This window comes from Herpailurus yagouaroundi, unplaced genomic scaffold (genome assembly GCF_014898765.1).
Source record: "Herpailurus yagouaroundi ecotype Mexico unplaced genomic scaffold, PumYag 77, whole genome shotgun sequence".
In the NCBI taxonomy this organism is placed as follows: domain Eukaryota; kingdom Metazoa; phylum Chordata; class Mammalia; order Carnivora; family Felidae; genus Herpailurus; species Herpailurus yagouaroundi.
The window spans coordinates 97,296,832-97,317,821 of NW_024412388.1; the positions used below are offsets into that span (position 1 = coordinate 97,296,832).

At 38.6% G+C, this 20,990-nt stretch overlaps 1 protein-coding gene across 6 annotated transcripts in view; it reads left to right on the forward strand.

Moving 5' to 3' along the window:
- Positions 1-20,990, forward strand: part of LRIG2 (leucine rich repeats and immunoglobulin like domains 2) — a 70,047-nt gene that overhangs the window by 30,404 nt on the left and 18,653 nt on the right. For 5 of the 6 annotated variants that reach the window (XM_040471340.1, XM_040471337.1, XM_040471341.1 and 2 more), the window contains 11 exons: positions 6,445-6,510; positions 8,080-8,154; positions 8,319-8,453; positions 9,184-9,327; positions 9,445-9,588; positions 10,328-10,471; positions 10,677-10,820; positions 13,139-13,219; positions 14,609-14,680; positions 14,818-14,886; positions 19,820-19,983. In XM_040471340.1, the coding sequence (XP_040327274.1) occupies positions 8,084-8,154; positions 8,319-8,453; positions 9,184-9,327; positions 9,445-9,588; positions 10,328-10,471; positions 10,677-10,820; positions 13,139-13,219; positions 14,609-14,680; positions 14,818-14,886; positions 19,820-19,983 (1,168 nt within the window). In that variant the 5' untranslated portion in view covers positions 6,445-6,510; positions 8,080-8,083. The remainder of the gene's footprint in view (positions 1-6,444; positions 6,511-8,079; positions 8,155-8,318; positions 8,454-9,183; positions 9,328-9,444; positions 9,589-10,327; positions 10,472-10,676; positions 10,821-13,138; positions 13,220-14,608; positions 14,681-14,817; positions 14,887-19,819; positions 19,984-20,990) is intronic. The other variant, XM_040471339.1, reaches the window with a different exon arrangement.

The following is a 20,990-nucleotide window of genomic DNA, read 5'->3' on the forward strand; positions in this document are numbered from 1 at the left end:
TGAAGATTAGACAGGTTGAATGCCTCGCCCAGGGGCCCAGAACTGGGCACATGGAAACTCTGTTCCTAAGTGTTACTGTAGAATTCATATTTCCTGGTTTTTTGTTGTATTCCTTCCAATGGGTGCTTGCTTCGGTAGCACATATACTAAAATTGTATTCCTTCCAGTGAAGCGACATTTTCAGTCATTAAGAATCCAGCAAAAGATAATGGAAGAAAACAAAACATGCCTCTGATTCTTGAATGCTGCCATCTTCTTAACCACCTCCAACTTTTTGGACTCATATACATTATATTACGAATAAGTGATGTAAGTGAAGGATAGACTATTTAATTTGGAATTGCATTATGCTTCATGCTATAATAAAATCTCATTTATGCTAGAGATAATTTACCCAACATCTCTAGCCATCTCTGGTTCAACCAAAAAACAAAAATGCTTCCAGGAAGCATTTCTTCATAAACGGAGCTGCTCAGACTCTCACTCAGATCTCATTTACTCCCATTTCAGATATTTCTAACATGCACTGGGGTTTCCTACCTATGACAGTTGATTAGAAGCAATGAATTAGAAAAACCACAGGTAGCACTGTTACAGACAAGAAAGCCGACAGTTCCAAGAAGGAATAGCTTTTGGTGTAATGCTGGTAGTAGTAGAAGAAAAACCTACAAGCAGACAGAATTTTAAGTGTTGTTTTGGAATCCTTGTCTTTCGTATACTCCAGGAGTACTCAAGGCCATCAACTTGTTTAAAACCAATATGGTGATTGATTGTAATGTTAATCCTGAGTATTATTTTTAAAAATAAATTATGCTAGATACACTTTAATTAACAAGACAGGGATTTGCATTCACAAAAGGGCAAATTTTGCTGGATAAAATCCGTGTAGCATTGTCATACCCAAACTAGTGGATATGATGTATCCTTTTAACTTCAGTGAAGGGCCCTTTTCACTTTTAAAGCATTGTTGTTGCTGAAGTTCACAGCATAGCCTATTAGTGCTGCAGATTCTCAAAAACAAAAAAGATTGATGATGACTCAGAAGTGTACACATGTGACCGGGCAGAAGAGAACCTGTGCATCTCTGATGCTGCAGGAATTTTTTGCAATTGCCTTGCAGACCTTAATTTCCTCCTCAGAGCATTGTGATTGCTCTGTACATTCTATAAATTATTTACACCCTGATGGTACTAAACGACTACATTAATGGCACCTCTGGCTCCACATGATATCAAGAACTTTAATAATTCATCACTTATTATAGCTTACATCCCTGTAAATTGGCATGAGTGGGAGCTGAGTTGACAACATTGAGATAAGGCCTTCTGTGAGACCTTTACTCTCCAAACATCGTATCCATAAATATTCAGATATTAGTGGTGTTTAAAAATAAAGGAAAGATAATTGGCTATTACAAAGCTAGACTCTTTAGGTTATATTTATCAAGCATTAGATTACTTCAGGTTCTTAAGTACATCTTAGGGATATTCAAAGTGAAAATTTTTGAAAGATACTTCTTCATTTCAGGACTACCACTTTAAAAAAAAAAAAAAGCCTAACACTAGCATTAGCTTATTATCCACACTAAATGGAATTAATGATTGGCCACTGGGAATGATGATGAGAGACTTTAAAAAATCATTCAAATTCTTAATCTAGGAGTTTTATATCTGATAATAGAAGTCTTCCAATTTTAGTCTTCTTCAGCTGTTTTGGAGTACTTTATTATTTTTTTTAATTTTTAAAAAGCATTTATTTTTGAGACAGAGACAGAGCTTGAGTGGGGGAGGGCACAGAGAGAGGGAGACACAGAATCCGAAGCAGGGTCCAGGCTCTGAGCTGTCAGCACAGAGCCCGACCTGGGGCTCGAACCCATGAACCGTGAGATCATGACCTGAGCTGAAGTTGGACACGTAACCAACTGAACCACCCAAGCGCCCCTGGAGTACTTTACAAAAAGAAATAGGAAAGGCATGGTTATGGAAAGCATGTGTCTATGCACTCCCATATTCACATGTCATGATTAAATTCCAGAGTGAAATTTAGGTATAAAAGAATTTGCCCATTTCTAGGGAAGAGGGGGAAGGGTTAAGTTGATGTTGAATCTATCTTTAGTTCTCCAGTGACTGCACCTGAGTACTATCAATGTTGCTTTTAAAAAAGACAAAAAGGTTACTAAAGTTGACAGCTTGTAACCCTAGCATTTAGCACAGTGCCTGGCACATGGTACCTGATGAGCAGATCAATCCATATAATTCTAGTCAGACAGCTGGTATTTTGATAGCTTAAAGTTATACTGATTCATACTATAGTAGTCCCCCTCCCCCCTTATTCACAGGAGATACATTCCAAGACCCCCAGTGGTTGCCTGAAACCATGGATAGCACTGAACCCTATATATATTACCATGTTTTTTCTGACACATACACACCTATGGTAAAATTTATAAATTAGGCACAGTAAGGCGTTAACAGCAATAATAACAAAACAGTTATAACAATATACTATAATAAGAGTCAAATGAATGCAGTCTCTCTCAAGAGAAACACTGTGCTGTACTCACCCTTCTTATGATGCTGTGGGATGGTAAAATGCCTGCATGATGAAATGAAGTGAGGTGAACGATGCAGGCATTTGCAGCATAGTGTTAGGATCATCTGCTTCCAGATCCTGGGTGACTGTGAACACCTGAAGTCACAGAAAGCCACACCGTGGATAAGGGGGTTGGGGGAACTACTGTAGTTGTTTTCAATGCTAGCACTATTTTAGGTGTGTATTGTAGTTCACAGTTAGTGTTTTTAAACTTCCACCTAATGTGGATTTGTCACAGAAGGGGTCCACAGAGCCTCATTATGGGGTTCTGACCTCTGAGGCATATATTCTTTTTTTTTATCCATAATCAAAACTTTATTGAAAAACTGACACCGCGGGGTGCCTGGATGGCGCAGTCGGTTAAGCGTCTGACTTCAGCCAGGTCACGATCTCGCGGTCCGTGAGTTCGAGCCCCGCGTCAGGCTCTGGACTGATGGCTCGGAGCCTGGAGCCTGTTTCCGATTCTGTGTCTCCCTCTCTCTCTGCCCCTCCCCCCGTTCATGCTCTGTCTCTGTCCCCCCAAAAATAAATAAACGTTGAAAAAAAAATTTTTTTTAAAAAAAAGAAAAACTGACACCAAAATAGGATATCACTAGTGTATATCTCACAGAATTAAAACACTGTTTTGGTAGATTAACTGGAAATACTGAACTGATTAGGCTTTTGGCGATATAACACAAGTTCAGGAGGTTTTGTGGATCATTAGTGTTGCTTTCTTCTAAATGAACACCCTTCTGTGAGTCTGGCCTTTCCTCCTGTTGGCTGGCACAACACAGTTGAACAGCCTACACAAAGAACCACGGTCTGAACATGGCTCAGACATCCATAAAATAGGAGTTTGGGTTTTGAATTAGCTGTTTCTTTCTTTTTTCTTTTCCTCCACTGAGGGCCAGTGTTGTAAATCTCTAGCCAAAGAAAGGCATATTAATCCTTTTGCAGGCCCAGGCAATCTGTTCTGTAAGGCGACACCCCTAGTAAGCGCCATGCCAGTGCACTTGTGGCATCTGAGGTATATATTCTTAAGATAGCATTGTCCTCTAGGGAGGCTCCAGAGTATTTCAGGTATCCTTTGGATTCTATCAAAAAGCCTTTAGAGGTTGGGGCACCTGGGTGGCCCAGTTGGTTGACTGATCGACTTTGGCTCAGGTCATGATCTCACGGTTGGTGGGTTTGAGCCCCGCATCAGGCTCTGTGCTGGCAGCTCGGAGCCTAAAGACTGCTTTCAATTCTGTGTCTCCCTTTCTCTCTGCCCCTCCCCGTCTCGTGCTTGCTCGCTCTCTCAAAAACAAATAAAACATTAAAAAAATTTTTTTAAAGCCTTTAGAAGTTCTTCAAAGAGATAGAGAAAATTAATCTTTCCCCCATTAGAGACACTGGACAGTTTTCACTGATACTTAATACAAAATAGTTTATGCCATGTGTAAGTTGGGTTAACTCGGTTGCTTTAGATTTTTTAAATTATGGTTTCCTTTAAAAGCGATTATCTGCTTGTCATTGACTTCCATGAGAGAACTGCAGGAGATGAATACAGTCAAGAGTTACATTGCCAGAGAGATTAGGGTTTGGGAAGGCCTTGGAAGCACTGGTATGGTTAAAATGAAAGCTCTTGGGGCACTTGGGTGGCTCAGTCGGTTGAGCATCCGACCTCAGCTCAGGTCGTGATCTCGTGGTCTGTGAGTTCAAGCCTCATGTCAGGCTCTGTGCTGACAGCTTGGAGCCTGGAGCCTGCTTTGGATTCTGTGTCTCCCTCTCTCTCTGCCTCTCCCCTGCTCATTCTCTGCCTCTCTCTGTGTCAAAAATGAATAAACATTAAAAAAAAAATAAAATGAAAGCTCTTAATCTATGAAAGGGAAAAAATTAAATTTCAGCAAGCATGAGATATGGAATTAAATCACACTGTGCTAGCCTGCTACACAGATGGTACTCGCTCTCTACTTGCCAGACCAACCATGTTGAAGCAGAAAGTGGACTATCTAACTTAAATTAGAAGAGCTGAATTTCTTCTTTAGTTGAAATGCCACAGTAAATATCTTTTGTGTAAAATTCAGTGTTTGTTGTTCAGTCGCAAGTGTGAGTTGGATGAAAGTATCCAAATACAAGATTTTTATGTGGAGCAAATTCCTATTTTTCTCTCTCACGTTTCCCAGCACACACCTCTAGTCATGAGTGTCCTTGAGTTGATATCTGATGCCAGCCAGATACCTTGGAGTAAAGGTTTTAGAACTGTTGTGGAAAAGTGATGGCTTTATCTAGGCTTAGTTATGTTATGTGTGAATTAAGCTCCTAAGTGGAAGTGGCTGAAATTTTACATATGGACAGACACGGATCTAGCTGTGAACCAATTGTTCTGCTGTGATAGAGACATCATTCAAACCTGCATGCATCTGTCAACTCCCTGTGGTGGCACAGTGAGATAAAGTGATCTGTAATGTTTCTCTAGTGTGTCCCTATTGCTAGCCATATTGTAATGTATAATACATCTCTTGGGCAGACAGCTTGAGTGGGCTGGATTCCACTTCAGCCCTGTAAAGATGCCAGGAAGCATCAAGGTGAATTTTTAAAGCCTATTTAAATATTTAGACTCCTGACTAATTTCAGTGAAATCTCCGCTATATCTAACAAACCACGTGCTAGAAGTGAGATGGAATCTCAAGTTTATGGCTTCCTCACTGATTAGTTGTATGACCTTGGATTGACAAATTATTTATCTGCCTGTTTCTGTCTAGGGCAAGTGAGAATTGTAAAAGGATTTGCCTCATAAGGTTGTGTGGATTTTTAGGCAGTTAACATGTATAAAATACGTAGGAGAGTGCCTACCACTTAATAAATGTTAGCCACTGCCACCACTAACAGTCATCGTCATCAACATAATTTAGAGATGAATTTTTATTCCCTGAAGTTAGATTGCTTTTTTTAGGAAGACCGTATCTCTATCAAGGATATGACCAACCTCAATTCTCATATAGAGGCTCACTATCTTGTTTGTAAAGTCAATCTTCTTTTATTTACACCTAAAGTATAATGTAGTATGTTATTACGTATGATAATATTTATTATGCAAATTATATATTCATATTATGTTATTTTAAAGAAAGTATATTTTGTCTTTCAAAAATATATAAAGTATAGTCCATTATAAGAAAGTAGAAGATAATCACTAAAAGGGACGAAGGGACTCTATAATACTGCTGTGGAATGATCTATCTACAAGATACATTGTTATGAGAAATAAGTAAGGGCACATTACTGTGTAAATTATTCCACCAGTTTTATAAAATTTTGCTAGTACGTGCATAGAATATTTGACAGGCTGCACAAGAAATGGTATATTTTCATTTGTTGCTGTTGGGGAGGAAAATCGTATGGCTGATGACAGGGTGGGAGACTTACTGTATTTCCTTTTATACTTTTTGATTATTGAACCATGTGAATGTGTTCCCTAGTTACTTATTAAAAAACTCATAAAAATGACAGTTGGGCATCCAACTTTGGCTCAGGTCATGATCTCACGGTTCATGAGTTCGAGCCCCATGTCAGGCTCTGTGCTGACAGCTCAGAGGCTGGAGCCTGCTTCAGATTCTCTGTGTGTGTGTGTCTCTCTCTTTCTGCCCCTCTCCCATTCATGCTCTGTCTCTCTAAATAAACTTTAAAAAATAAAATAAATAAAAAGCTCATAAAAATGAAATGTAAAATAGCTGTTTTGAAATCTAGATATTTATTCATCCCTTAGAAACATTTTTTTTTTCGTATTAAACTTCACATTTTGATAGGGCTTTTAGATTGTTTTAGTCCCCGCCCCTTGAAGTCTGTTTTCCAACACTAAACTAAGAATGATCTTTTGTCCTCCATTAGGGATTTGAGTCATAATCGGTTGTCTAACTGGAACATCAGCTTGGAGTCTCAAACATTACAAGAAGTGTAAGTTATTTTTATTTGTTTAAATATTTATTAAACTCTTAGATTTGATGGTGAATTATGCATTTGAGGATGTTCAATCCAGAAATGCTATCAAAAAATTGAGGGAAAAAATTTAAAAGACATTGTTTAAAAACCTAAACTGTTGTCTTTGGCTTTGCTACTATTTCTGACTCTGGACATCGTGCCAGAGGTTGGTGATTAGTTGCAAACTGTGTAGAAATATTATTCTATCTACTTTCTTGGGACCAAAAATAAGATTTTTTTTCCCTCTTCGGAGTAAATATGTTTTGCTTGTTTTTTTGCCAATTTGAGCCAGTGAAACGCTCTATTGTGTAAACTTTTTTATGTCTTGACTTGTCCAAGATGGAGGCATCATGTCTAAAGTAGATTTACGTGAAATACGGTATTTTTTTTGTTGTCTGTAATGTGGTTAATATAGTTTCATTTTCTTTTTTTAAAATATAATTTATTGACAGATTGGTTTCCATACAATATCCATTGCTTATCCCAACAGGTGCCCTCCTCAATGCCCATCACCCACTTTCCCCTCTCTCCCACCCACATCCACCCTCAGTTTGTTCCTCAGTATCCAAGAGTCTCTTAATGATAGTTTCATTTTCTACTTCACTGAAGTTTTTCCTTTAATATTGAAATGTATTATTATGTATTTTTTGGAGGGAATTTTCTAAAATGATATTAATTATCAGTTTAATTTGTTTCTGACTGGGATAACTTGTTCATGCTGTCATTGTCCTTGCATTCTCTGCTTCCCCGCCCCAGTCGACTGGTTCTGATCTGCTGTGCACTGAATAAACAGTTGACAAGCTTATGAGCTGAAAGAATAGGCCCTGAAGAAAGTCCTGAAAACGCGTCAATGGGAAATGCATGAGCTTTATTACATGGACTTTGTAACTTCACCTTGTTTCTTGGAGGCCTTTTACTTCTGGTTTCTTTGTATTCTAGATTATTGAGGTTGTTCAGTGACTGAAAACCAGATTAATGTAATGTGATTATATTAGATATGTACTAAAACATGGGAGACCATATGTTTAAAGAGCTGCTAGGATCAGATCGTGACATGTCACGTCACCTGTAAAATTAATGAATGATAGGGTCCATATCTCAGTGGGCAGATTCATCCATGGTCCCAAGCAACCCTCTCTAACTGTGAGTAATATCAAAAAACGTGTGTGTGTATTTAAGAAATTTACTTAATTAAAACTTTTATCTTATAAATAGATGTATAAAAAGATATAGATGGTTTAGTTATTTCTTCTTTAAGGAAGACTGAAATTAGCTGTCAGAAATGTAATTCAAGGACGTTGCTGGGATTAAAAATACTTCATGTGCAAAATATTGGTATCAATCATAGAGGTACACCATGAAAAAGCATTTCTTATTAAAATCTTTAGTTTCTCAGCATAATGCATTTAGTCTATCTCATTCTGAGTCATAGGCCTTTTTAAATTTGGCACCTATCCTAAAGAATAATTATTAGCCAGAAACCAGAACTCAACAGGCAACATTTCCCTCTCTAAACTTTTAAATCTGTTTTTCCCCCTTGCCTAGGAAAATGAATTATAATGAGCTAACAGAAATCCCATATTTTGGAGAACCAACCTCTAATATTACTCAACTCTCATTGTAAGTAAGATTTCAGATCTTTTAAATTATGAATAGTACAGTTTTAGAATGTTTGTTTTAGGTAGGCTTTTTGTCGATCCTCATTATTTAACATCCTTGTGGTCTGGGGTAGGTCTCTGTCAGTCGCTTCATTACAGTCTTTTTTTTTTTTTTTTTTTAAATAGAATCCATAATTTAATCCCAGAAATAAATGCAGAGGCGTTTCAGTTTTACCCTGCTCTCGAGAATTTAGATCTCAGTTCAAATATAATATCAGAAATCAAGACATCTTCATTTCCTCGAATGCAGCTTAAATACCTGTAAGTAGATTTATTTTATAAATTTTTTTTTCAATGTTTATTTATTTTTGGGACAGAGAGAGACAGAGCATGAACGGGGGAGGGGCAGAGAGAGAGGGAGACACACAATCGGAAACAGGCTCCAGGCTCAGAGCCATCAGCCCAGAGCCCGACGCGGGGCTCGAACTCACTGACCGCGAGATCGTGACCTGGCTGAAGTCGGACGCTTAACCGACTGCGCCACCCAGGCGCCCCAGTAGATTTATTTTAAAGTGCATGTTTATGTATTGATAGTTATCTTCCCAGAGATGTCTGTTATTTATTGTGATTTTGATATGCTTATGTGAAACAAACCTAGGGGCAGTTTTTTGAGGTTGTTGTTATTTCTCTTATCAGGAAATATTAAGTATGCAGGTTAATTTTTGAGATTTAATTCTGGATTGTGTTTTACTAAACAGTTTTACAAAAGGTAAATAGTGGTTTGTTAAATAGTGGTTTATCCTATACAATGATAATTAACGTGTGCGATAGTGTTTTACACTTTACAAAGCGTATTCATACATACCATTTGAACCTAAATGAAGTTGGTATTCTTATTTTGCACTTGCATAAACAAAGCAGTTAAATGATTTGTAAAGTTGTGTATAGTTGCTAAGTGGTAGAGCTGGTTGTCAGTCATAGACTTCAGGTAGCTGTCAGGTGGTAGAATGTTCCATTGCACTAAATTTTTTTGTTCTCTTGTTTATTTTAGGAATTTGAGTAATAATAGGATAACCATCTTGGAGGCTGGTTGCTTTGATAATTTATCTAGCTCCTTACTAGTGGTAAAGTTAAACAGGAACAGAATCAGCATGATTCCACCCAAGATCTTCAAGCTACCTCACCTCCAGTTCTTGTGAGTAACTAAATAGATGGGTTTTAAGAAGGTTGTCTTTTCTTTTAAATTATTTTAATTATTATTAGAGCAAATCAGCAAACCAAAGGTCTGACTTTTACACAATTTTTATTAAAGGGAACTTAAAAGAAACAAGATTAAGGTGATAGAAGGTCTGACATTCCAAGGGCTTGACTCCTTAAGGTCTTTGAAGATGCAGCGGAATGGTATTAGCAAACTTAAGGATGGAGCTTTTTTTGGCTTGGATAACATGGAAGAATTGTAAGTACTGTGAACTGGAATAGAATCTTGTTAGGAAAGGAGTCTGACTGGGACTTGTCAGTGCCCAATGGCTAAGATCGTTGCTTTAATTACACCCAGGTACATTAGTTCTTTCTCGCTTCTCTGATGTGAAGTAAGTATACACAGAGCTCTTTAAGCTTCGTTGTTGTTGTTTTTAGTATTTATTTATTTTTGGGAGACAGAGAGAGTCCAAGCAGGGGAGGGACAGAGAGAGACGGAGACACAGAATCTGAAGCAGGCTCCAGGCTCCGAGCTGTCAGCACAGAGCCCGGCGCAGGGCTCGAACCCACAAAGGGTGGGATCATGACCTGAGCCAAAGTCAGATGCTTAACTGACTGAGCCACTCAGGCGCCCCCTTTAAGCTTTGTTATATAGAACTGGTATTTTTTTCATCATTCTTACAAGCATTTTGTCTAACAAGTTTTTATTTTCTTAATGTTGGGGCCAGTGAAAATTACCAGAATTTACCTCAAACAGGTATATCAAACCCCTTAGTGGGTTGATTTTATAAATTTGGTATTTTAGACAGTCTTACTACCTCCTAGTGATAAATCTTAAGTAAAATCTAAATATTTATCAAGTAGAATTGGTTGACTTACTTGGGTTTAGCAAAGATAGAGGCCTCACGGAGCAGGACCTCTTGAAGTGTTTTGGAATCTTCTCATTGCAGTGTCTTGTTCTGAACCATATTTTCTCCTTTCTTTCTCTAATTCTGCAGAGAACTAGAGCATAATAACCTTACAGAAGTGAACAAGGGGTGGTTGTATGGCTTGCGAATGTTACAACAGCTCTATGTGAGCCAGAATGCTGTTGAAAGAATCAGCCCTGACGCATGGGAGTTCTGCCAAAGACTGTCTGAACTGTGAGTGCTGGATGGCATTTGGCTGGAGGCTGTGAGACTAGAGTAGGTTGGGATAAGTCACTCCCATGGCCAATAATGAGATGGAACATCCTGCTTTATTAGAAGTTTGTTGAAAGCTCTAAATTTATCATGTAAATAGAATGAGAATAGGAAAATTGAATTAAAATACAATGAATTCCTTACCTTCCATGTTTCCGGTTTTTAGTGATTTGTCCTATAACCAGTTGACCCGCCTGGATGAATCTGCCTTTGTGGGTCTGAGCTTACTGGAGAAACTGAATTTAGGGGACAACAGAGTCACTCACATTGCTGATGGTGTATTTAGGTTTCTTTCCAATCTTCAGACACTGTAAGTACATCTGTCTTTTCTTTTTTGCTAATTTTTATAAAACAGTAAAGCAAATTAAAATAACTAATCATAAGCTGCACATTTATGTTTATGTTAACATTTTGCAGTTCTTCTATCTTAGACTTAGGGGCAAGACAGTCTTATTTGTCTCTGTCCTCACACATAAATCTTACTTGTCTCTAGCCAGTTCAGTTTGTACTTTAATTTCGAATTTAATCAACTGAACAACGGAGCATCTCTTGTTTCAGTTACCATGGAATAAAACACGGTTGCTAGTCAAGAATGCACATTTTCTTGTTCCTCCGACCTTGAACTACTTTCAAAACTGCTACTCGTTCAGAAGGATGCAGGCTGTGTAGTGGGAACAGCTATGGCAGGAGCCCTGTTCAGTGCTGCTAATTTCCTGCATGACTTTGGACAAAAAACCTTAAATTAATCAATGAGCTCATGTGTGCTAGGTGCTTTCAGAATAACAGGATATTATTGCTCTTTTCCATATTAGGAGGCTGAGGTTCAGAGAGGTTAAAATGATTTGCTTAAAGTTATACAACTTGTATTCCCAAGTGGTCTTTCATCCAAGTTTTAAGCAGGCCTGACCCTGCTTAGTTTCAGAGACCAGACAGAATCAGGTGCGTTCAGGGGAAAGTCACACAGCTTGTCAATGAGCCAGGTCTGTTTGACACTGGCTTTTTACCATACTGCCTGAAAAATAAAATCACTTAACCTTCTGTGTCATTTTCTTTTTGTCTTCCTCCAATGGAGGAGGGGCATAGGAGTAAATGGTTGCTATAGGCAATTTCCACTCTAAAATTCTGGGTTTCTGTAAGTTGGATGTTTTACTCTGTCATGAAATGTAATTGAAAGAAGAGGTATTTTAATGAAATACAGTGATTTCAAACAGAGCAGAATAAGAGAAAAAGGCTAATTAGTAGAATTTGTATATTGTAAAGTTCCTGAATAGGGGACTTTTTGGTCATCATATTCAGGGTTGATAAATGATCTCAGAAAAGAGGCAGGCTCCCAAATTGGAGACCTAGCCATCAGCGAGAAAGTTAGCGTGATAGTTTTGTGAAGGTGTGTATATACCTGCACAAGTTTATTGGAATTTTTTTTTTTCTTTTTAGCTTAATGAGGTATTTTTTCCTTCAGATTTGGCCCTGGAAAGTTAAAAGTGATTTTTTTGTTGTTGTTCTTTTTTCTACATTATTAGAGGTGAACCTAGACCAGCTTAAACCCAGGAACTTAGATGCAGCTGCAGCCTTTTGGCATTTCAAAGACTGGCAGTCAGGTTCTTTCAGTACCACAGATTATTACTTTTAATATTAAAGTTGAGGAAAATAATCGCAGAAGTAAATGATTGTCTAATGCCACAGAGACGGTTAAGGCAGAATTAGAATAAGATCTGAGAAATTTTGGCTTTAGATCAATACTCCTGCCGGAGTACTTACTCATTTTGTCCAGTGAGTTGTATTTATGCTGTGCTATGGAGGAAAGTCTTGAAGAGTTGAGTCGTCAGTTGTTTCAGTGTTTATCGCTTAGTAAAATAAAATGAACCCGTTAGCTTTCACTTCAAGTAAAGATATAGCTTAATAGGAAGCGTGATCTCCTATCTCCTGTTACTCACACAACTTTAAATGTCTCATTAAGAAAAGAGCTTTGTGTTTATTATGAGATGACTTAAGGAAGCAAAAGCGATTATCTATAACTGGTACTTCTTCCAGCAGGGCATTGTGTAGTACAATTGCATTTCCTCTGAGGACGCAACAGTGGATTTTAAAAGATCCATACTTTTCCTTTTAAAAATAACAGTGATCACTCTAGCGCATGGGTGTATCAGTGTCACTTCCCAGGGGGCATGTTTAATTGCTGTCAAGCTATGAAGCTCTCTACTGACATAATTCTTTGTCAGCCATTTTAGGTTTAAGGGCCCGCGGGAAGGATTGGGTCACCCAGAAATCCCATTAGTCTAAAATCACATTTGTAAGGCATATCCCCTGCATCTTGAAATCCTCCTGCTTTTTGCAGGACCCTGACTATAATTTTAAATATGCTAACACAATCAGGGGCTGTTAGCTGGGAAGATTAATACTCTTACCACGTTGCTTAATTTATTTATCAAGGCCAGCTTAATTCTTTGCTTATGAGAATCAGTTCTTGCTTGCTTATTGCAGACATTCTTTAAAAACCGTAGTCAAGTCTTTGTCATAAATAACTGTTAAAATAAGGATGAAAATAAGCATCGCCATGCCAGGATGATGCCCAGTGCTATAATGGTCATGTTAACTAACCTAATCTGTCTTTCCCTAACATTTTTGTAGAAACTTAAGAAACAATGAAATTTCATGGGCCATAGAAGATGCTAGTGAAGCGTTTGCAGGACTCACAAGTCTCACTACATTGTATGTATTTATACTATTTATGTATGTTTACAAAGGCGTGTTTTTAAGAAGCAGTTGTATATGTGATTGGATTGTCTTTTTGCTGTGTCTGGAAAGTCAGCCTCGGGGCGCCTGGGTGGCGCAGTCGGTGAAGCGTCCGACTTCAGCCAGGTCACGATCTCGCGGTCCGGGAGTTCGAGCCCCGCATCGGGCTCTGGGCTGGTGGCTCAGAGCCTGGAGCCTGTTTCCGATTCTGTGTCTCCCTCTCTCTCTCTGCCCCTCCCCCGTTCATGCTCTGTCTCTCTCTGTCCCAAAAATAAATAAACGTTGAAAAAAAATTAAAAAAAAAAAAAAAAAAAGAAAGTCAGCCTCTTGACTCATCCACTAAAGGAAGAAACTGTTGTTTATCAAGTTTTTTGTTTATCAGTGGTTTTAAATTTTATTTATTTATTTAGTGGCAAGACACTTTTTTTTTTAAGCTTATTTATTTTAGCGAGAGCATGCATGTGCATGCATGAGCTGGAGGAGGGGGCAGAGAGAGAGAGGGAGAGAGGATCCCAGGCAGGCTCCCACACTGTCAGCACAGAGCCCAGTGCAGGGCTCAAACCCATGAGCTGTGAGATCTTGACCTGGGCCAAAATCAAGAGTCGGACACTCAACCGATTGAGCCACCCAGGTGCTCCTTGGTGGGACACTTTCTACTGAAAGAGCTTTCTTATGGGCACTCAAAGAGAAGTTATTCATGGAACTAGAATTGCTCTTCCAGAGTTGAACCAGTATTATTCTTCCTCTTTTATTTTTTTTTAATATTTATTTATTTTTGAGAGAGGGAGAGAGAGAGAGGAGGAAAAGGCAGAGAGGGGGGAGACAGAGGATCTGAAGTAGGCTCTGCACTGACAGCCGTGAGCTTGATGTGGGGCTTGAACTCCTGAACCGTAAGATCATGACCTGAGCACAAGTCGGATGCTTAACCAACTGAGCCACCCAGGCACCCCTATATTCTTAATCGTAAGAGATTTATGGGTAATTTATCTAGCGAGAGAGGAATTCTCTCAAGTAAGATTTTAGATCTTCTCTCCTGAGAATTTCTCCAAGGCTTTACACTTGTCTGAATTTCTTTGACCTGATCTTTTGCTAAGAAGGGAGAAACTGGGACTATAATCCAGTTTATTATATGAAAACTAGCAGCCCATCAGTGGTCCAGATGGCTGTTCACAGGCACCTCGTTGAGCTTCAACCTATTAATAGAAGCCTTCATTCTGTGTTTTGCATTGGTTGGTAATAAAGGTTCACAACTTTCTTAAAAATGTATGTTAAACTTATTTTCACTTTTTATAGGTAAATGTTTGCTTTAATGAATTAAATTTTGCTTAGTGGAGGCTTTATTAGAAAGGTCTGTTTGTATTTTAGGATCTTACAAGGAAATCAAATTAAGTCAATTACAAAGAAAGCATTCATTGGTCTTGAATCCCTTGAGCATCTGTAAGTATTTTGCATCTATTTTGCTCCGTATATAAATAATCTTTGCTATTAGCAGAGGTTCTCATGACCATTTAAAGTGTTTATATAACTTAATTGTAGAAATGTGACCGGTAATGTTTCATTTCTCTTCATTTCAGAGATTTGAACAACAATGCTATAATGTCTATCCAAGAAAATGCTTTCTCTCAGACTCGCTTGAAAGAACTGTACGTAACTTCAGTCTTTTTGTCACCAATCATTAGATCATTATCCATGCTTGTTTCTAAACATGATGAATGTGACCTATATGTTTCCAAAAGCACACGATTCAGGCAGGAAAAAAAAAAAGAGAAAGTGTTAATATTCAGTTACTGTAGTGGCTGGATATAATTTTTAAATAACCCAAGATTGAAAAGCCCAGAGTTTGTGCCACCAAGACCTTCTGTTTTGCCTGTGCTGCTAATGCTTATAGTTGAAGAGACCTTAGCACTGCTCCTTGTGCTTGGTGTGTGTATATCTTCCTGTTCCTTATTCCCCCTGACCTCCCATTTATTTTTGGATTATTGGAAAAATGTGTTCCCAGTCCCCTTAGGGTGGATCACAGTTCAGGTATTAGGTAATTTGTTGCATATAATCTAGCACTTTCAGTATAATGATCAGAGGGGATGTTTCTGATATGGGTGTTCAAGCTACTAAAATGGTCAAACACTGTTAAATAGTTGTAGTGGAAAAACACACTTTATACCCTTTTTCATTCATGGTTTTTAAAAAAATTATGTTGGGGCGCCTGGGTGGCGCAGCCGGGTAAGCGTCCGACTTCAGCCAGGTCATGATCTCGCGGTCCGTGAGTTTGAGCCCCACGTCGGGCTCTGGGCTGATGGCTCAGAGCCTGGAGCCTATTTCCGATTCTGTGTCTCCCTCTCTCTCTGCCCCTCCCCCGTTCATGCTCTGTCTCTCTCTGTCCCAAAAATAAATAAACGTTGAAAAAAAAATTTTTTTAAAAATTATGTTTAGGGTTTTCCCAGGGGGAGGGGTGGTTAGTTGGGCATTGGTATTCATTTTAACCTTTGGTGATTTGAATATTCAGCCAGTGTTAAGAATCAGTAGACTAAAGCAATTTATTTTGCCTTGCCTGAAAGCTACTCAGGAAGGACTGTGGTCCCAAACTGGTGCATCATGAGATAAGGCTAGAAGTTCATAGGAAGCATTCAGAAGCTTTTAGAGCAGTTTGACATTACTGTGATACTTTTGTTGAATTTTATGGAAGTATTAATCTACAACAGATTGGAAATTTTAAAAAGTGGTTCTTCATCACAGGTAGTTTGAGATGCACTGGAAGTGTGTGAGTTCAAACTGCCTAGATTTCAAATTCTGCCCCATTCTTTACAGCTATGGGACATTGGGAACATTTAGCCTAAAACTCAATTTCCCTTTTGAGAATGGGCATTGTACCTCTCTTAGAGTTATGTGAGGATAAAATGAGGTAATTTGTTCATTCAAGAAATATGTATTGTCATCTGCTATGTAAGGTACTCTTTTAGGTGGTAAAAACACAGTGGTGAACAAGACAAAGTCTCTGTTCTCATAGCATAGTACGATAAATTCTGGTAAGGAAGTCAAAGAATAAATCAGTAGATACATAATATCTCTCATCAAGTAATAAGAGTTCTGAAGGAAAATAAAGGCTGGTCAGAGGTATGGAGAGTCATGGGGATTGCTATTTTAGTTTTTATTTTTTTTAAATGTTTGTTTATTTTTGAGAGTACAAGCGGGGGATGGGCAGAGAGAGCCGGAGACAGAATCCAAAATGGTCTCTGTGCTGACAGCAGCAAGCCCAATGTGGGGCTCAAATTTATGAACCACAAGATTATGACCTGAGCCGAGGTCAGACGCTCAACCAACTGAGCCACCCAGGTGCCCCTGGGATTGTTATTTAGATAAAGTAGTGATGGAAGGCCTTTTTGAAGATAACAGAATTTGAGTTAGTGAGTGGCAAAGCATTGAATACTAGTTGAAGAGCATTCTGCACAGAGAACAGCAAGTGCAAAGGCCCTGAGGTAGAATCTTGTTTCTTATGCTTGAAGAACAGCAGAGACACTAGTGTGGTTGGAAGAGAGCGAGAGGAAGAGTGCTTAGGAGATGAGGTCAGAGAGTTAAGCAGGAACCAGACCAAGTAGGGCTCAATGAGTTATGAGAAGTTTGGATTTTTTTTTCCTCTAAATGTCTCAGGAAACTTTGGAGGGTTTTGAGAAGATGCTCAGTACAGAGCCTGGCGTGGCACACAGTAAAAGTTGAATAATATTAATAATAAAAATAAAAATGTTATGGAAATAACCATTAGTTATTTTCTGCCAGACTTTCAGGTAGCTCTTTTTTTTGAGGGGTGGAGTCTGTTGAGATATTTGAGATATTTCTCCTAGGCTTAATTTTTAAGGGTACAACCTAGTGCATATATTAGTATTACCTTTTTTTTTGCCCTTGAGAATCTGAGGGCCACCAATGAAGTTTTAACTCTTGTCATGAGAGCTCAGTATAAAATGTAATTTAGACAGTAGGCAAGAGCAAATAGTGTAGTTTCATTCTTTAGTCATTTGGTAGTTTGAGAATTGGTTTGAACAAAATGCTAGTGGAGGAGACTCTAATGTACCTTTTTTACTGAGACATTTTGGTTGCTTTTGGTTGATTTAAATCTAAGTCATATTTACAATAGTGTTACATCAACATTATTAAAATATATCTGTATGCTTCTTGGTATCCTTCAGTGCTTTGCATAAATATTAGGTGGAGATGGGAGAGTTGTATGTAAATTAAAAATATTTTGCATTAAACTTCTGTAGTCATGGTAGAAACATTAGAAAGTACAGTTAAACCAAGGAGAGCCAAGTCCCCAGATGCCCACTACTTAAAGACAACCACTATTAATATTTTGGTGTGTATCTTTTTGAGAGGTTTTAACAGGGTACTCTGTTAGGTACTTGGGGGCAGGTTGGTCAGTGTGTGAGGGGGGAAAGATGCAAAAGAAACAGAAGTAAAGGGAAGTCATGTGAATTCAGTGGTATCTGTGTCCAGGCACTATGCTAAATGCTGTATTTAAATTTTTTTTTGAGGTAGGCATTCTCAAACCCATTTTCCAGAAATAGAAATTGAGATTTTGGAGACATTAAGTATTTTGCCTAAGGTAAGTAGCAGAATTAGGATTGAGTCCAGGTGTCATGAGCCCAGCTTATACCTAAGAAAGCATAGATCAGACCATGTGACTTCTCTATTCTTTTTTTTTTTTTTCAACGTTTTATTTATTTTTGGGACAGAGAGAGACAGAGCATGAACGGGGGAGGGGCAGAGAGAGAGGGAGACACACAATCGGAAACAGGCTCCAGGCTCTGAGCCATCAGCCCAGAGCCTGACGCGGGGCTCGAACTCACGGAGTGCGAGATCGTGACCTGGCTGAAGTCGGACGCTTAACCGACTGTGCCACCCAGGCGCCCCGTGACTTCTCTATTCTTAACCTTCCATTGGCTTCCCATCACATATAGGGAGAAAACACCTTAAGTTCTTTTCTCAGTTTGCAAAGCACTTGCATGGCTTGGTCCTCCTTGCCCTGCTCTCTGACCTTGTTCCTGTCGCTGTCCCCTCCCTCACTGTGCTCTAGGCTCAGTGTCCTCCTTGCTTTGCCTTGAGCACCCTAGGCATGTCTGCCCCAAAGCCTTTGCACACAATTTCCTGTATCTCCGACACTCTTAACCTCAGGTCTTCGTGTGATTTGCGGTCTCGCTCCTTTCAGGTCTTTGCCCAAATGCCCTCTCTTCAAAGAATCTTACCCTGACAACTTTATCTAAACCAGTAGCTACCGTGTCTGTATCTTTGCCTTAGCTTTGTTTTTCTTGCTGGCACTTACTTTCTGACACTGTACCTTGCCTTTATTTGTTTATTGCTTGGCGCTAATGAATAATGTAAATTCTGTGAGGCCTGTATCCCCACAGCGCAGAACAGTGCCTCACATATAGTAGACTCAAGTATTTCTGTGTCAGTGAATGAATATAACCTAAGAATCCTATTACATTTGAAAGGTAACTTTTGGCCTGATTAAGTAAAATTACCCTTAGTTAAATAAGGCTTTTGAGATACCATTGAAGACTGATTGAAACTTCTTTGGAATCAAATCTTAGATACTTTAAAACTAGATGAGGATCTTGGTGATGCACACAAAGCAAGTTACAGTGTTCTCAAAATCATTTGCTCTCACTGCTGCCAAGTGGATGGGACATTCATGGGTCAGTAAGAGAAAAGCTATCTGATTTTTCAGATGTGTTTTATAGGCCTATTATATACAGACAACAAACAAAATTTCACTGCCTCTTAGTTTGAGTTTGCAGTACACATTGTCACAGGGTGAAGTGTTTTCAGTCTTGATGAAATAGTTTGAAAAGAGTTCTGTCCTCTCCACAACAGACATGCTCTGTGCTCCAGTGTATATGGTAAACTTTTCTCCAAACTTTCCTGGGAAAAAGTTTAAACCTCAAAAATTGAAAAGAAGGTACAGTTAACAGCCATATTCCCTTTTTACCACTTGTTAACTTTTTGCTAAATTTGTGATCTGTTTCTCTCTTTCCCTGCTCCCTTCCCTCTCTCCCTCTCCATCTCTTTCTATCTTTGTCTCTCTCTCCTCTTGACACACACTGTTGTTTTACTTAGCCATTTGATAGTAAGTTGCAGATATCGTAATTTACCCCTAAATATCTCAGTATGTATTTCCCAAGAACAAGGGTGTTTTCCTATATATAGCCACAGCACTGTTAGTGAAATTAACATTGATAAAGTAATATTAATTGACCTGCAGTCCATACTCAGATTTCCCCAATGTCAAAAAGTGTTCTTATAGATATTTTTTCCAATCAAGAATCATGTACCATATTTGGTTGTAATGACTTGTTAGTCTCCTTTAATCTAACATAGGTCCTTTACCCTTGTTTTACCTTTTTCTTAATGTCTTTCATGACACCGACGTATTTGAGGAATCGAGGCTGACAGTTTTTCTTGTGGTTCAATTCAGGTTAAACATTTTTGGGTGAGAAAAATGCATAGGTGCGCAGTAAGCTCTCAGTAGTCAAGAAACTGAGAATGAAAAGTAAAGAGTACTTGTTTTCCGCTTTGTTTCTGCAGGATTCTGAACACAAGCAGCTTACTCTGTGACTGTCATTTGAAGTGGTTGCTTCAGTGGCTGGTTGATAATAACTTCCAACATTCTGTGAATGTAAGCTGTGCACACCCTGAATGGCTAGCAGGGCAGAGCATCCTGAATGTGGATCTGAAAGATTTTGTCTGCGGTTTGTATTTTTGTTTTAAAATTTTGTATACTATACATCTACTGTCTTTTTTATTATTTTATTATTGTTATATTTTCATCATGATAGGTATACTCTTTAATCCCCATCCGCTATTTCCCCTCTCTCCCCTACCTCTCGAGCCCCACCTCTGGTAACCATCAGTTTGTTCTCTATAGCTAAGAATCTGTTTCTTGGTTTCTCTCTCTCTCTCTCTCTCTCTCTCTCTCTCTCTCTCTTTTATTCTTTAAACTTTGCTCGCTTGTTGTGTTTCTTAAATTCCACATATGAGTGAAATCATATGGTAATCGTCTTTCTCTGACTGACTTATTTCACTTAGCATTATACTCTCTAGCTCCATCCATGTCATTGCAGATGGCAAGAGTTCATTGTTTTTCATGGTTGAATAATATCCCATTGTGTATATGTATCACATCTTCTTTATTCATTCATTCTAAATGGACACTTGTGCTACTTCCATAATTTGGCTGTGGTAAATAATGCTGCAGTAAACATAGGGGTGCATGTATCCCTTTCAGTTCGTGTTTTTGTATTCTTTGGGTAGATACCTAGTAGTGTGGTTTCTGGATTGTAGAGTAGTTCTGTTTTTAATATTTTGAGGAACCTCCATACTGTCTTCTTCCACAATGGCTGCACCAGTTTGCACTTCCTCAACAGTGTAACAGTGCAATTCCCACATCCTCACCAACATTTGTTATGTCTTGTGTTTTTGATTTTGGCCATTCTGACATGTGTAGGGGTGATATCTCATTGTGGTTTTGGTTTGCATTTACCTGATGATGACTGCTGTTGAGCATCTTTTCATGTGTCTGTTGGCCATCTGTGTGTCTTTGGAGAAATGTCTTTTCAGGTCTTCTGCCCATTTTTTAATTGGATTATTTGTTTTGGGAGTATGCCCTTGTATCAATTCTTCATATATTTTGGATATTAACCCTTTGTCAGATATGTCATTTGCAAATATCTTCTCCCATTCAGTAGGTTGCCTTTTA